The sequence below is a fragment of the Ochotona princeps genome, chromosome 14 (genome assembly GCF_030435755.1).
Source record: "Ochotona princeps isolate mOchPri1 chromosome 14, mOchPri1.hap1, whole genome shotgun sequence".
Classification (NCBI taxonomy): Eukaryota; Metazoa; Chordata; class Mammalia; order Lagomorpha; family Ochotonidae; genus Ochotona; species Ochotona princeps.
Window position 1 is genome coordinate 37,502,316 of NC_080845.1, and position 15,697 is coordinate 37,518,012.

At 45.4% G+C, this 15,697-nt stretch overlaps 1 protein-coding gene across 1 annotated transcript in view; it reads left to right on the forward strand.

Moving 5' to 3' along the window:
- The window catches only part of PLAA (phospholipase A2 activating protein), a 52,472-nt gene that overhangs the window by 399 nt on the left and 36,376 nt on the right, over nucleotides 1–15,697 (forward strand). Inside the window, exon 2 of the mRNA XM_004581064.4 lies at nucleotides 11,009–11,202. Within this exon, the coding sequence (XP_004581121.1) occupies nucleotides 11,009–11,202 (194 nt within the window). The remainder of the gene's footprint in view (nucleotides 1–11,008; nucleotides 11,203–15,697) is intronic.

The following is a 15,697-nucleotide window of genomic DNA, read 5'->3' on the forward strand; positions in this document are numbered from 1 at the left end:
CGCGAGCTTCGGTACCCGGTCCGTGTTGGCAGCTTCCCGGCGGGAGGAGGACAGCGCGTCCCTCCGCTGTGGTCACCCGCGCTTTCCCTCTTTTCCTGGCCCCTCCTCGGGCTTCCCGCTCGTTCCCCAGTCTCGGAGCTTTGGCACTCTGCGTGAGACAGGAGCGAGGTTCAAGTGGAAGGAACCCCGGGTTGGGGGGGGGGGGCGCTGCGACCTGCTTTCTGAGTCCTACCTGGTGACCTTGGGCGAACCTCCTGTTTTGGGGGGGGCAGAGGGGAGGGCTTCGATGTTTGGACGATGTTGTCCCAAGTTTCTTCTAGATTTAGAAGTTGACTGGTTCCGTGTGCACCCTGCTGAGGTGGCATGCCCTGGTTCTTCCCTCAAAGTTGTACCGTAGTGTTCTTCAGGTTCAGGTTAACAACACGTCAGTCCTCAGCAATCGCATTGAATCCTTCCGCGCCATGCAGTTTAGATTCCTTAGTTAGGGATCTGCGGGAATCCGGTGCGGGGGTTGTGGGGGGAGCTCTGATGAAACCCCAAATGGCTTATTGAGGGGTTGTGCTGTGTTCTTCAGGAGAGAGCCCCCACTGTCCTCAGAAACTTTATCATTGACTCTGATTTGGTTTTATTAGGACATTTAAAGACCAGAACAGAGATTTTTGTTCTGGAAAAAGAAACTTCGAGGTTAGGAGCTTTATTAAAGCTCTAGCACTGGAGCTTTCGGAGTTGAGATGACCGTCGTAGTTCGTTGCTAACCGCAGAGGGCCCCCTGTTAATTGGCTGTGTTAGTGGAGATGCCTTAGTCAAGGAAAATAAGCAAATAGAAGAGTTGAAAGGCGGCACGTGTACTATGAAGAAAACAAGAATCGTGGGGAGATGCAAAGACTGAGATCTCTCTGAAGAAGTGTGTTTTTGGCATTTGAAGCACTCACCAGTTGGGTTGAGCTGGTGGTCTTTGGAAGGAATGAGGAGAGTTTAGTGCTAATTGCTCTCCAGGCTTGAGAAGGTGGGGGCAGGGAGTGAACTGTGAGCTGACAGGAGCCACGTGGGAAGTGGAACGCAGCAGCTCTGAATGACCCCTTGAAAATGTGGGCACGTGGAGGGTGGTGGGCCAGGGCTTGTCCAGGCAGATCCTCGTGGAGGTGATTGCGGTGATCACAGCCAACAGACTGGATTTTTTTTAAAGCAAGCCCTTGTTTACAATTGAATGGGTTGACCTCTTCTAAGATTCTGTGGTATTCCAAACCACTTATTAACACTAGTTATGTAACTTTCTGTGTGGTTGAGTACAAATATTGATTATGCTTGAATTTTTAAAAGTTTAAAATTTGGTCTGGTGGAAGCATCTGCCCAGTAGGGGGTAAGCGTTGCTGGCAGGATTATCTGAAGGGTGGCTGTTGAACTATCCTGTCATCATTACGCTTGGTTTTGTAGAATTGTGTTAGGTTGACAAGAGTTGCTGCACGGATTGTATTTACTTGCAACTTAAGGCTGAAATGATACTCTGCTGGACAACTGACTTGTCATTTAACTCATACTGGTTTTTTTTTTTTTTAATTATTGTTCATGTACTTATTCAATTAACACTATGAGTTTTTCCAGGCACAGGACTACCTAATGAGTGATAGGTGAGATAGAATTATTTAACTTCTCATTTCCAACTACACAGGTCAAAACATCTCAGAATCACTAGGTGTTACTACGTCATGACTAGAATAACCCTGCCATACCATTTTTAATAAAATGTCTCCAAGGCAAAGATACTGGCAGTTCTTTTCACAGATGGACTTACTTGAAAGACAAAAGAAGTGCAGAGGGGAAAGGAGAGAAATCTATCATCTGTCCTCTGATTCACTCGCCAAATGCTGCAACAGGTGAAGCTGGGCTGTTCCAAAGCCAGGAGCCAGGCCTCTGGGTGCAGGTGCCCAAGGACCCAGGCCATTCTCTACTGCTTTCCCAGACGTGTTAGCTTGAGAGCTGGATTGGAAGTGGAGCATCTGGAACTCCAGCCAGCACCCATGTGGGATGCCAGTGCTGCAGGAGGCAGCTTTACCTGCTCTGTCACAGTGCCAGCCCCAGTACTGGTAATTTTTATTTCATGGCATGTTTATAAAGTTAGTTACTGTACCATGCAATGTTTGGGGCCAGGTAGGAAGTCAATTTTGTTTCCTCCTGTACATTATTGACATGGTTCTGGTTCAGTATATTTAGAAAGATTGAACAGGGAGTTTTGTTCTAGGGAGACCAAAATAGTTACGTTCTGTAAAGTTGACTAAACCAAAAACTGCTTCTTTCACAAAGTCCACATTGAATCCCCAAGATGTCTATATGGACCCCCTGAAGGCCCTGTGGTGTGTGGGATTGAGCCAACCAACATGCCCTTATTTTAGACTGCTTCAGGCCTCAGTCAGATTTCCCCTGTCTGTCACCAGCTTTGGGCTGAGGCCAGTCTCCAGCAACTTTACCTTGATTGCTTTGGCCTTTTGAAAACTACCCAGGCACAACTCCAGACTTAAGACCCTGCGTCTAATTTTCATTAACCATGCTCTGAAGCCAAAGTAACTTCTCAGTAGTATAAGCATTAGGATTTAACTAATAATAATAATAAATAATAAACATTAGGATGCGGGTCAGTTCCCTTCCCACTATGTTTTCATTTCCCTTTCTCAAAAATTTTTCATAGTTGTTCTTTTTAGTGGTTTACATTTATATATACATGTATGCTTTTCATATATATATATATAGCAATGTTGTAAGCATCGATGGTTAGCTTCTACTATGAAATAAGAGAATTAACTCTGTTACTTAATCATATTATACGCAAGGGTGTTTTAAAGAGTTTGCTGGTGGTTTGGGGGAATTAGGGAAGTTATTTAGGCTAGTGTTTGCTCATACACCATTTCAGCATAGCTGGGTTGGATACCGGTGTCCTGCCCTGATTTCAGCTTTCTGCCCATGTCGATCCTGGGAGGCAGCTGTCAAGTCCTTCTGCCCTTGCCATCCGCAGAGGGTCTCACACACGTGCAGGGTGCCAAGGCTTTTGAGCCATCCTCCATTGCTTTCCCAGGCCACAAGCAGGGAGCTGGATTGAAAGTGGAGCACGTGGGATACGAACCTGTACCCATATGGAATGCTGTACTTGGAGGAGGAGGATTAGCTCTTGAGCTAATACGCCAGCCTCTAAATTTCTTTTTTCTGCTGTCATTCAGTCATCTCAGTCCCTGTTCCACTAGCCTTTCTAGGATGTTGCCTTGGCTTTTTGTGAGACTGTCCTTATTTCAAGTACCTTCGCTTACATCCCTAAGGATCTTGACTATGTTTTAAAGGAAAAAATTAAGTTGTTTTTCCTCAGCAATCTGTTTCCTCCAAGTTCTCTTTCTCTTCTTTGTTTTGGTTACTATATTTTGTGTTGGAGGCTTTGGGCAAACCCTGTATTGTGTTTTCAGCATTGAGGGTAGAGAGTTCAGAAGCTTGGGAGCCCATGTTCCTGCATGGAAGTTGCTGGTTGTGAGCTCCTCAGGGAAATCATCCCCCTGGGTCATTCACTGAGCTGATGGCCTGGCTTTCAGTGCTCCAATATGAATGTATATGTTTCTCACACTCCAAGACTCAACTTTCTTTGTCTCTACCCTCTCATACTTTCATCTTCTCCTAAGATACAAGTTTTACACTTTTTGCCATATACAGGAGAGCAGTTGGTTAGGGTTGTCTACCTTTTCTTGGGAGGGGCGATGGTAGAGGTCTGTAATACCTTAATTTTTCATGGATTCAAGAACTTATTTGTGTTTACCTAATAAACATTACGTCAGTGACTGAACCAGGTCTGAATATCTGAATAAGAATGCCACAGACCACTACAGCAAATACCTATGCTGGGAGGTACTAAGGGATTCAGAAGTAGATTTAGTGCTTTATATATTTATGAGCATTTTTTTTTTTTTTTTTTTTTTTTTTTTTTTGGATAGAAGCAAGCAGACAGAGCTCCCAAATGTCTGCAGTGGACACAGTGGCTGAAAGCAGGAGCTAGGAACTCAGTCTGTCTTTCCCGCATAGATGACAGGGACCTAACTGGGCATTACCACTGCCTCCCAGGGTGTGCATAAGCAGGAAGTCGGAATGTGGAGCAAAGCTGGGACTTAAATGCAGGCACTCATTTTGTTAGATCAAATGTCTGTCCCCGATGTCTTTTTTTTTTTTTTAAGATTTATTTATTTTTATTACAAAATCAGATATACAGAGAGGAGAGACAGAGAGGAAGATCTTCCATCCAATGATTCACTCCCCAAGTGAGCCGCAACGGCCGGTGTTGCGCCAAACCGAAGCCTGGAACCAGGAACCTCTTCTGGGTCTCCCACACGGGTGCAGGGTCCCAAATCTTTGGGTTGTCCTTGACTGCTTTCCCAGGCGCACGCCACAAGCAGGGAGCGGGATGGGAAATGGAGCTGCCGGGATTAGAACTGGCGCCCATATGGGACCCCGGGGCGTTCAAGGCAAGGACTTTAGCTGCTAGGCCATGGTGCCGTGCCCAGTCCCCTATGTCTTTAACTCTCTCTGGGCTTATTGACAAAATGGCTTCAGAAGCACATCAAAGGGGCAGGCATTGTGGCATAGTGGGTAAAGCTACTGCCTAGAGCTCTAGCGTGTCTCAGGTGCCTGCATCAGTTCAAGTCCTGGCTGCTGTACTTTCAATCCAACTCCCCGCTGGTGGCTTGGGAGAGTAGCAGACAGTTGCTCTAGGACCGTGCCCCTGCATCCACGTGGGATACCTAGGAGAAGCGCCTGCCTGCTGGCTTTGGACTGGCCCAGCTCCAGCCGTGGCAACCATTCAGGAAGTGAACCAGTGGATGGAAGAACTCTGTCTCTCTCTGTAACTCTGCTTTTCAAATAAATACATCTTAAAGAGAAAAAAACAAACAAAAGCACTAAAAACTCACTAAATGAAGTGGAGAAGTTAAAATGGACTACCTCCAGACATTTTCCCTTTAAAGATATTTTTTTGTGATTCTGCTTTGACCTGATTCTGAAGACTTTGTGCTGGTCTTCCTCATTCTAGTTCTAACTTCTTTGACCTTATTTGAAGAGGTGTAGAATTTTTCATAATTCTTTTTCTCCCTGGGTTTGTTTTTGTGTATGTGGTTTTATATATATATTTATATAGATAGCTATAGATATAGAGTGTAGAGTTGATGGAGCGGACATTATGGCACAGTGGGTTAAGTGTATACCTTAAGTGTTAGAGTGCCAGTTCAAGTCCCAGCTGGACCACTTTGAATAGAGCTTCTTACTAATGCATCCTGGATAGCAACAATGATGGCTTAAGTGTTTGGATCTCTGCCACTCACATGGGAGACGTGAATGGAGTTATGGGCTCATGGCTTTAGCCTGTAGTCATTTGGGAAATGGACCAGAGATGGATGATCTCTCCCTCAGTTTCTGTCACTCTATTAAGTAGCTGAAAATAAAGATATAAAAGTATATGATTTAGTGGCATTTAATGTGTATAGCATTGTGCATCCATCACCACCATCCATTTTCATAACTTTGATTTGTAAAACTGAGACTCTTTACCTATTGAAAGAGCAACACTACATTACACGCTCTGCCAGCCTCTGGCAACTAGTGGTTTTTGACTCTGAGTGGGCTCATACAGTTTGGCTTTTTTTTTTTTTTTTAAGATTTATTTTTATTACAAAGTCAGATATACAGAGAGAGGAGAAGAGACAGAGAGGAAGATCCTCCGTCCAATGATTCACTCCCAAAGTGAGCCGCAACGGGCCGGTGCGCGCCGATCCGATGTCGGGAACCAGGAACCTCTTCCGGGTCTCCCCCACATGGGTGTAGAAACCCAAGGCTTTGGGCCGTCCTTGACTGCTTTCCCAGGCCACAAGCAGGGAGCTGGATGGGAAGTGGAGCTGCTGGGATTAGAACCGGCGCCCATATGGGATCCTGGTGCGTTCAAGGCGAGGACTTTAGCTGCTAGGCCACGCCGCCGGGCCCCAGTTTGGCTTTTTGTGACTGAATTAGCTCAGTTAGCATGATGTCCTCAACTGAGATTGTCTATATTATAGCACATGTGAAAATTTCCTTCCTTTGTAAGACTGAATAAAATTCCATTTTTTGTCCCACTGTTGCAGGGTGCGAGCGAGATCACACCAGACATGTCTAAGGTTTATTAAGGAGTCTTTATTAATCAAGCTTGAAGACAACAGAGCACAATAGCAAATTACAAGTCCATACAGCAATCCACCTAATCATAATCCAACCAATTATAATCCCAGAAGAAACAAATGGTCATCATCCTTAAGTTCATCCATTAAGCTAAAGACCTATGTCCCAGCTTCCCCAACAATATATGTTATCCTAAGAGACATGTAATAAATAACCTGGACACACTCACGAAGAACCAGGACACACTTACAAAGCTGCAGACATTCACCTTTCCCTGGCTTCTCTGCCCACATTCTACCACTGCTAGGCCTCACCCCTCCTGGAACTCCAGATAGTACACAGACCAGAAACAACATCATTATAACCATTGTCCCATCTAAGTAGCACACAGGGACCATGCTCAGGGGATTACCTGTCCTGGGTCAGCCAAGAGTCAAGGTGACAGAGTAACAGAAGCACCTGGCCAGAAAGAGAGTGAGAGCCCCTGCTTCACGGGCCTTTTAAAGGGGCTTGTGAGGGGAGTGGTTACACACAACACAATACCGTCCCCTCTCAGTTGATAGGTGAGTCACAGGTGGGCAGGAGCGAATACCTAAGAGTTTTGGGCTGAAGAGTTGATTAGTGCTGGTTAGGATGGACAGGAACAGGAACAGGAACTGGGTTTGTACTAAAAATGCCTAGACTAATTGGACTTGCAATATCCTGGCTCATTTAGGATGTGGGGGAAGTGGTTGAGGATGCAGTTACTATTCCATTGCTGTAGGACCCACCTTCAGGACAGAGGTTGGGGGACACAGCCAAATTTCATTTGCCCACTGTCAGTGGGTGCTGCCTATCACTGGCTGCACCCCATAACACCACAATGAAAAGAATTTATTTCAAAGGCACAATGACAGAGAATGACAGAAACAGACCCCTTCCACCTGCTCAAGTGGCCACAGCCCTGGGCTGGCTGGAGCCTAGAATTCCACCTGTGTTTCACACATGTGTGCAAAGGACCCAAATACTTTTGCCTACTCCTTTGCAGGCTCTGCATTGGCAGGAAACCGGGTCAGAAGTGGAGTAGTTGGAACTCTAATCACATACTCTGATATGAGTTTGGGATCTGACTTTACTGCTGCTCTGTGTATTCAATTCAGGCTCCCAAAATGTTGAACAAGAAATGTGCTTATCATTGAGGTGCCCTTGTCTGATGAATTGACTCTTTATTAAGGCTTTCAAAATGCTCTGCTGCTTTCTGCTTTTCTTAAGTTTGATTTTAATGTTCCTCATTATGAATCTCTGAGTTTATTTTAATTGGAATTAATTGAGCTTCATCAAATTCATGGTGTCTTCTGCCATTATTTTCTCAACTGTTTTGTTTTCCTCCTCTCATACGGAATTGTCAGTTTGTTAACTTGGTTCATGTGTTAGTTAAGACCATTAGGCTGTTTTCAATGTTTATCATTTTTCTTGCTTTTGCTGAGTTGATCATTTACAGTGTCGTATCTTCAAATTCACTAATTTTTTTCTGCCTACTCAGATCTGCGTTTGAATACACCTGGTAAACTTTTGATGTCAACTATTAAGCTGTTTTACTTTTCAATTCTAAGGGTATTTTTTTGTTTTGTTTTTGCATTTGATCTGCACACTAGCATTTTAATTTTGTTTAGACTTTTTTTTCCCTATACTTTCTTCTTCATTATGTTTAGTTGTTTAAGCATCTTTAAAACAGTTGTATTAAAGACTTTGTCTAAAGTGGGATGCTGGACTCTGTATGGTGTAAACTTTTAATTAGGGAATCTCAACGGAACTTGAGCTGTGGTTATGCATCAAGGTGAAGGAATTCATGATGGGGGAAGGGTTTGGGGTGAAGGGGGGGGAATCCCAGTACCTATGAAATTGTGTCATGTAATGCAATGTAATTAATGAATAAATGAATATTAAAAAAAAATAAAGACTTTGTCTAGCATACCTACCATTAGGTATTTTTCGTGGGCTTTTTTTTTTTTTTTAAACAGGCTGTGCTCTCCTGTTTAGTTTTTGTGATTTTTGTATTTGGTATTGTTGACAATTGGATACTGAATCTAACATGCTAGAAATTAGATTACTCCATTTTCCAGTGGTTGTTTTCGTTGGTTATGTTTTTTTGTTTGTTATTGTAGAATGAATGTACCAGAGATCATCCTGTCAGGTCTTTACGGAGCCAGAACTCTTTCTTGAGCATACATGCTTGTTTTTTGATTTTTTGCATATGGAGTTCTCCCCTCCTCCCATCCCCCCCCCAAAAAAACAAAACAAAAAAATGAAGAGTTTAAGGGAATTGGATGTCAGACCTTTGAAACCATGAAAGTTGGGGAGGAGTCTGGCATAGGCGCTATGGTGCTGTTTGGAGCACCTACACCCCGTATTGGAGTACCTAGATTGGAATACCTGGCTGTGCTTCAACTCCAGCTTCCTGTTAATGCACCCCCTGGGAGGCAGCAGGTGATCCCTCCGGCACTTAAGTCCCTGCCACCCTCAAGGGAGACCTAGTTGGGCTCCTGGCTTTGACCTGTTCCAGCCCTGGCTGTCACTGGCCTTTGGGAAGTAAACCAGCAGATAAGGAATCTCCATCTCTGTCTTTCAGCCTTTCAGATAAAGAGTAATGATAAATGAAACTTTAAAACCCTGGTAGTCACTTCAGTTGGAGCGGTAGGGGAGAAGGTACAGCAACAGTACTGCCTGCTTCTTTCTGCAGCTTCAATGTTGGAGTAGAAATAAGTTGTCAGAGAACAGATTAGATCCTTATTGCCCATCCCAGCTGCTGCCCTGAATACAAGCTGCTCCAGTAACACCAGTACAGTCTACCTGCAACGGAACTAAGAGATGAGGTACAGTGCTGAGAGCTGAAATTGATCCAAGTTACCTCACATTTGTAGATCATCCTTTCTTCCTGGACATTGTAAGCTTTCACCTGACTCCAGAGTTCCAAAATAGTTCCATCAGACAAATACTACCAGTGTACTTGTTGGGTAGGTAGGGCGTCAGATTATTGGTGCTTCATAATTTCTCCCTTCTGCCTGCGTAAAGCTCATTTTCCCCTTGATTTTCTGGTGGCTTTCCTAAGGCCTTTACTATTTGTCAGCTTTCACTATTCAAAGTTGTTTCTTCTTTTTTTTTCCATGTGCCTTGACCTTGTGGATTTCCACATTTCCACATATACACAGTCTCAATGGGACTTGGGAAGGGAGTAAAAGTAGATGAGTGTGTTCAGTCCTTGCCTGGGGACTCTTACTTCTTCACATGCTTTTGTCTTGTCTTCTTCACCCATACTGCGAACTCCTTGATTTAACTTGTGTTATGGCCACAACTCTTTCTATCCCCCTTAGCAACTAACATTACTTTCCATGTAATCTATTATTATCTATTCTTTTGGCCTCTTATAAGACATGATGCTAAATAATTGATATTCACACCAGATTGATCATCATTCCAGTCCCGAGGCAATTTTCATTGTACTGTTTCCAAAGCAGCCATTTTTTGTTGTTTAGAGCAGCCATTTATATTAGAGCAGCCATTTATATATCCTTATATTCGTTCCTATTTTTAAATTGTTTTTTTGTTTTATGAAACAGTTCCATTGGCTCTAAGACTTCCTGTCCCCCTTCCCTATTAATTTCGTTTTTGCATATTGACAATGATGAATATTCTAGCAGGTAGGTTACATTATATTAATGGGTTCTAAGTTAATGATTTATAGTGACAAATGTCTTCACTACGTTTAATGCTTATTGATAATGGATTTTATGGTTACTATTGTTAGAAAAGCAGAGAGAACGAACTCCCATCCAGTGATTCACTTTCAAAATGTCCTCATTAATTAGTCCTGGGCTGGACCAAAGCTCAGAGCCAGAAACTCAATCCAGATCTCCTACAAGAGTGGCTGGGACCCAACCATTTGATCCATTATCTTCCACATTCTAGAATCTGACTAGCAGGAAATGGCTGTGGCAGTAGAGCCAGATAGGAAATCTCGGCAGTTCTATGTGAGATGACAGCATTTCTATCTGCCAGGCCAAAACTTTCTGTTCCCCTAACTTAGTTACCTTAATTGTGTGTATGTTTGACTTCAGCAGGGATTTCTCCATCTAAGTCTCCCCTGTGTCCTTGAGGAGTAAACCTGCAGGGTTTAAGGACCTGGGCCATTTAACACTGCTTTCCCAGGCACATTAGCAGGGAGGTGGATTGGAGGTAGAGCAGGCAAGACTCAAAACTGTGTCCACATGGGACAATGATGTTGCAAGCAGCAACTTGGTGTCATGACAGCCCCTTCAACCAGGATTTCTTAGGGTTAACAGTCACTGATGCATAGAGATGAAAGTGGAGAATGGAAAAAAGCTATTCATAACATTTTTTTCTCCACATTTCCTTCCTTCTTAATACTTTTTGTTAATTAACATCTTATCAAAAAACTAGTAATCAGACTTTTCTTAAATTGATATTATCCTTTATAAATTTAAAACAATTGATTCATGAAAGTGGATTTTTTTTTAAATTTATTTTTGTTTACTTAAAGTCATAATTACAGAGACATGGGAAGAAACAGAGAGACCTTCCATGCACTGGTTCACCCGCAATTGGCCCCCATGGCTCAGGGTCAGAGCTGGGCCTGTCTGAAGCTGGGAGCCAGGGGCTTCTTCTGGGTATCCCACCTTGTTGCAGGGGCCCAAAGACTTGGCTGTCTTTCACTGCTCTCCAGGTACATTAGCATGGAGCTGGATTAAAAGAAGATCAGCCAGGGCTCCAGTTGGTGCCTCTGTGGGGTGCTGGTGTCACTGACAGCAGGTTAACTCCTGTTTTAATTATCTTATCTTTGCAGTCCTAACAGGGGCTTCACAGAAATGCACTGTATGAGTGGCCACTCCAACTTTGTATCTTGTGTATGCATCATACCCTCAAGTGACACATATCCTCATGGACTAATTGCCACTGGAGGAAATGACCACAATATATGCATCTTCTCACTGGACAGCCCATTGCCACTTTATATTCTGAAAGGTCACAAGAATAACGGTGAGTATAGCACTTTGATGTTTTTCTATTTGGGAGTTTTGTCTCTTTCAAAACAAAATTTGCATATCCATCTTAGGTGTGGCTACAATAGAAGCCTTTTGGGACCATCTTAGTTCTGTAAAGTCTCTATTATAAATTTTCTGTTGTTGATAAAGGCAGACGTATTTACGTAGGCAAAAAGTAAATTGTTCTGTTATGGGAGGAAGAGAATGCATAATTTAGTGTACTTTGTGGTTCCAGTTTTCAGCTGCTTTGTGCAAGAACTCCATTTACTCAGGAAAATTCATTGTATTTCTTATCTTCTATTATGTCTGTTTTCATATGGCAAATCTAAGACCCACAGGAAGATCTTCTTTCCACTGGTTCACTTTCCAAGTGGCTATAGCAGCTGGAGCTGAGCCAAAACCAGGAGCTTCTTCCAGGTCTCCCACGTGGTGCAGGGTCTCAAAGCTTTGGGTTGTCCTCGAATGCTTTCTGAGGCTACAAGCAGGGAGCTGGATGGGAAGTGGAGCTGCCGGGATTAGAACCGGCACCCATATGGGATCCCAGCAAAAATCAAGAATAGTATTTAGTACTAGGCTACTACACCGGGCCCTTTAATTTTATTTTTGGTGATGTTTACATAATTGATTAGGGTGGGAAGGTTTGAGGATTAGGGGAAAATAGATAAGGCAAATGTTTCCAATTTTCTTTCTTTTTCTGGGGAGTGGGGAGGAGGAGATTGGAGGAGATTAGAGGAGTAGTGGCTCCCAGCCTCCCAGCCTCAGTACCGGGGGATAGGGAATGGCCACCCAATTGCATCCCAAGGTCCCTAATGTGGAGCATGCTCCATGGGTTCTCCTCAAGTGGATTCAATACTTCTAAAATGCTGTCAATCTCGCTGATCCACGGATGAGGAAATTCTTCCAAGGTCCATTGGCTGACAGTCTACCATAGAGTCTCCATTGGCCCAGATGTTTGCTGTCAAGCTTTGCTAGGAAAGTTCACAAATTTTTTCCTGCTAGCTTCATCTGCTATGGTACCAGATATTCTCTGCAGGCCTCAATGGACTGCTGTGAAGTCCACATGCATCTGGACATGCTCTCCACTGTCCTGTCTTAGCCATTGAGGAGGCCCAGTTCTGACATGTCTGCCTACACACACACTGGTAGTTGCAATTACTGGGTCAGTTCTATCTCCAGCCCTGTCTCTTATGTGAACTAATGGATGCTACGGCCCAGCACAACACTGCCCATACTCAGTCCTTGTGTACACCAGTGGAAACTGCAGCCTAGTCAGAGTGACCCCCAGTAACCCTCACTGCATCTGCTCCGGGCCGTGGTTCCTATGCTTGCTAGAATGTACAGCAGACTGGCACAGTTTATCCCATATCCCATTCAGCTTTCATATACATCAGTGGGTATTGAAGCTTAGCTCAACCCCACTGACCCCACTATACAGCCATTGACTATCTAGCCAGGCCCACTCCCAGCCCTGGTTTTTATGCTCACCAGTGACAGTTGCAGCCCATCAAAGAGGTGCCACCATTTTCCTGTTGGGCCCATTCCCAATCCTGGGTCTTGTCCTTACCAGGCATTCTGCAGGTGGCTTTGCAGTCTGGCTTAACATGACTTGCCCCAAGTCCCATCACTTGCCAGCTGATGCTGTGGCAAATCCCAACTAGGCCACACTTTACTCTGGCTCATGCCTGTGCCAGTAGATGTAGTCACTTACCCAGCATTGCTGTTCCCCTAACCAGTTCACATGCAGGCCAACAGATGTGGAAGCTCTTCCCAGCCTGCTCTGCCCCTGGTTCAAGTTCTCACACTCACCAGTGGGAACAGTGGCCCAGCAGGAGAGCCCCTGACAGACCCCCCCACAAGACTAACACCAGACTCCCCCCCTCCCCCCCGCCCCCCTGGTTTCACGTGTACTGGTGAATGCTGCAGCAGTCTGGTATGTCTTACTTCACCTCAGCATTCACAGGTGGGTGCTACAGCCTGGCCTGGCCAGTCTGTCCCCAGTTCCAGCTCATGCTGGTGAGTCCTGCAACCTAGCTCAGCCAGCCTATACAGCCCCCAGTCCCAGCCCTGTGGTGAACTGGCTGGTGTTACAAACTGACCCGGCCTGTCTTGCACTTGGTCCTGGTTCTCAGATCTGCCAATGGTCCAGCCTGGCCTGCCCTCAGACCTGACCCACATGTATGCCTGTTGGTACTATAAGTTGGTCTGGTTTGGGCAACTGCCAGTGTTGGTTCTTGCGCTCATCTGCAGGGACTGTGTCCTGACAAGGATTTCTCCAGGCTCTTCTATCAGGTCTCTTCCCAGTGGCAGATGTCATGCATAGTGGTGGGTCCTCAGCCGAGACTGACTTAGTCCACCTCCTATCCTGGGAGCAGCAGTGGCCTTGCCCATCCATCCCATACCCATTCTGGTTCTTGCTGTTAGGTGCTGCAGCCCAGCCACACCTGTTCCATGCCTGGATACAGCTCTTGAATGGTTCAGTGGGTGCCGAGACCTAGCCTAGCCCAGTCTGGCCCACTCCAGATCCATCACATCCATGCTGAGAGACACTGCAGTCATGTCCAGCCCAGATCGCCACCCGCATTCTAGCTCTCGCTCAGTAGTGTGAACCACAACCCAGCCAGGGTATCCCCTTAGCTCCCCTGCTCCCAACCTACAGATCTTGTGGGTGTGCCAGTAGTTGATCTGACCCAGCATGACATAATCAATCCCCTGTCTTGGCCTTTGCCATCAGATTCTGCAGCCTGGCCTATCCCAATCCCAACTTTTATTGGGGGGTGCTGCAACCTAGCCCTGCCCAGCCTGCTCCTATCCCTGGTCATGTAAACTGGTAGGTGTGGTAGCCTAGCGTGGCATAACCCGCACCCTATTATAGCTCATGCACATGCCAGTGAGCCAAGATTTGGCCCTGCCCTATCTGGTCTAGCCCCCTCCAGGCCAACCCACACACTTACTGATGGGTGGAGCTACCATGCCAGCCCTGAATAACACCCAGGCCTGAATCACATGCTCACCAGTGGGTCCTATGGCCCAACAGGGGAGTTTCCCCCACCAGGCTCACTCCCAGACCCGTATCTCACATGTGCTGGCAAATGTTATAGCCTTACCCGACAGTCTGCCCTCTCCACCATGACTTTAAGCTGGTGGATGTTTTGGCCCTGCGTGCCCCACACCGTATTCTTGGGTATGCCTGTGGGTGCTGTAGCCTGGACCTGCTCGATCTGTTCTCACCCCCCCACCCATGAGTGTTGGAGGATTCCATGATCATGCCAAGCTCAACCTATCACTAAACTCATCTCATAAACGTAACAGCAGAAATTGCAGTTCTACAGGGGTTGGCTCAGATATCCCCCAGGGAATCTGCCCCCAGACCCGGTTGTCTTGCATGTTGGTTAGTGTCATGACCCAGCCTAAAATTACTTGTCCCCATTTTGAGTCTCACTAGTAAGTACTGTGGTCTAGCCCCACCAGGTAGGCCCCAGCCCTAGCTTTTGTGTGTGTTGGTGAGTGGTGGTCGGTGGTGATTCATAGCCCAGCTCAGGTCTTCCACGTGGGCTGGTTCATTGGTCTGACCCTGAAAGGTACTCCAGCTTCCCCCCTCCAAACTGCTCGGTTTCAGCCGCTTTGCTTACCTGCAAGAACAGTGGCCTTGTCGATGGAAGTTCCTCAGACGTGATTCCTCACCTGCAACATACTCTCTCACATCTCCTTTTCCTCTTCCCTGATCAATCCACAGTCCCCGTGCCTTGGAGCTCACGGGTTTGCTAGCCCAGTGTTCCAGTGGGGTGGTATGCTAGCCTGAAGCTTTGCCTGCCCTCTAGGGTCCCCTGCTCTTGGCATATATGTTGGCATGAGACCTTACCATTCTGCACACCCAAGTTCCAGGCCCATTTAAAGTTCCCTAGACCTGGTCCACCAGAACACCAGGGCAATGTGCTAGCCTTGGCTCTCTGCAGTCACCAGTATATGGAAGTGGGAAAGGAAAGCATAATCAGAGCAAACACTCCCGCTTGAAAAAGAGGACAGCACCAACACAGCAGTCGCTCATCTAGCCGTTCTCAAGTCCAGTGGAGCGGCTGTTTCAAGGACTCTGCTTCTGAGAGTGGGAAGGTTTTTGTGGAAAGCTCCCTCTGGTCTCAGGAAAAAATTTCCCAATCCATGACTGGTGCTTCTGCTTTGACACTGTGGGGCATTCTTCCTTTCCTTAGTTCATTTTTTTCATATCTATAGTGTTGGTAATATGTAATTTCACATAAAAGTACTAAGATATTTAATTAGCCATTCTGTTAGAATTGAACTTTGATCTTGACTGCAGGCTTGTTTTTGTGTGTGTGAGTCATTTTAATGAAAGTGGCCATGATTTTCTGTATAAGAGTATTTTAAAATAATTTCTTAGATCTGTAAAGAGCTGTGCATTCCTACTTAATGTTCCTTCCTCCTTATTTCTCAGACCAGGAATCTGATGTTACGTATTATCCTAGTGGTCATTTAGC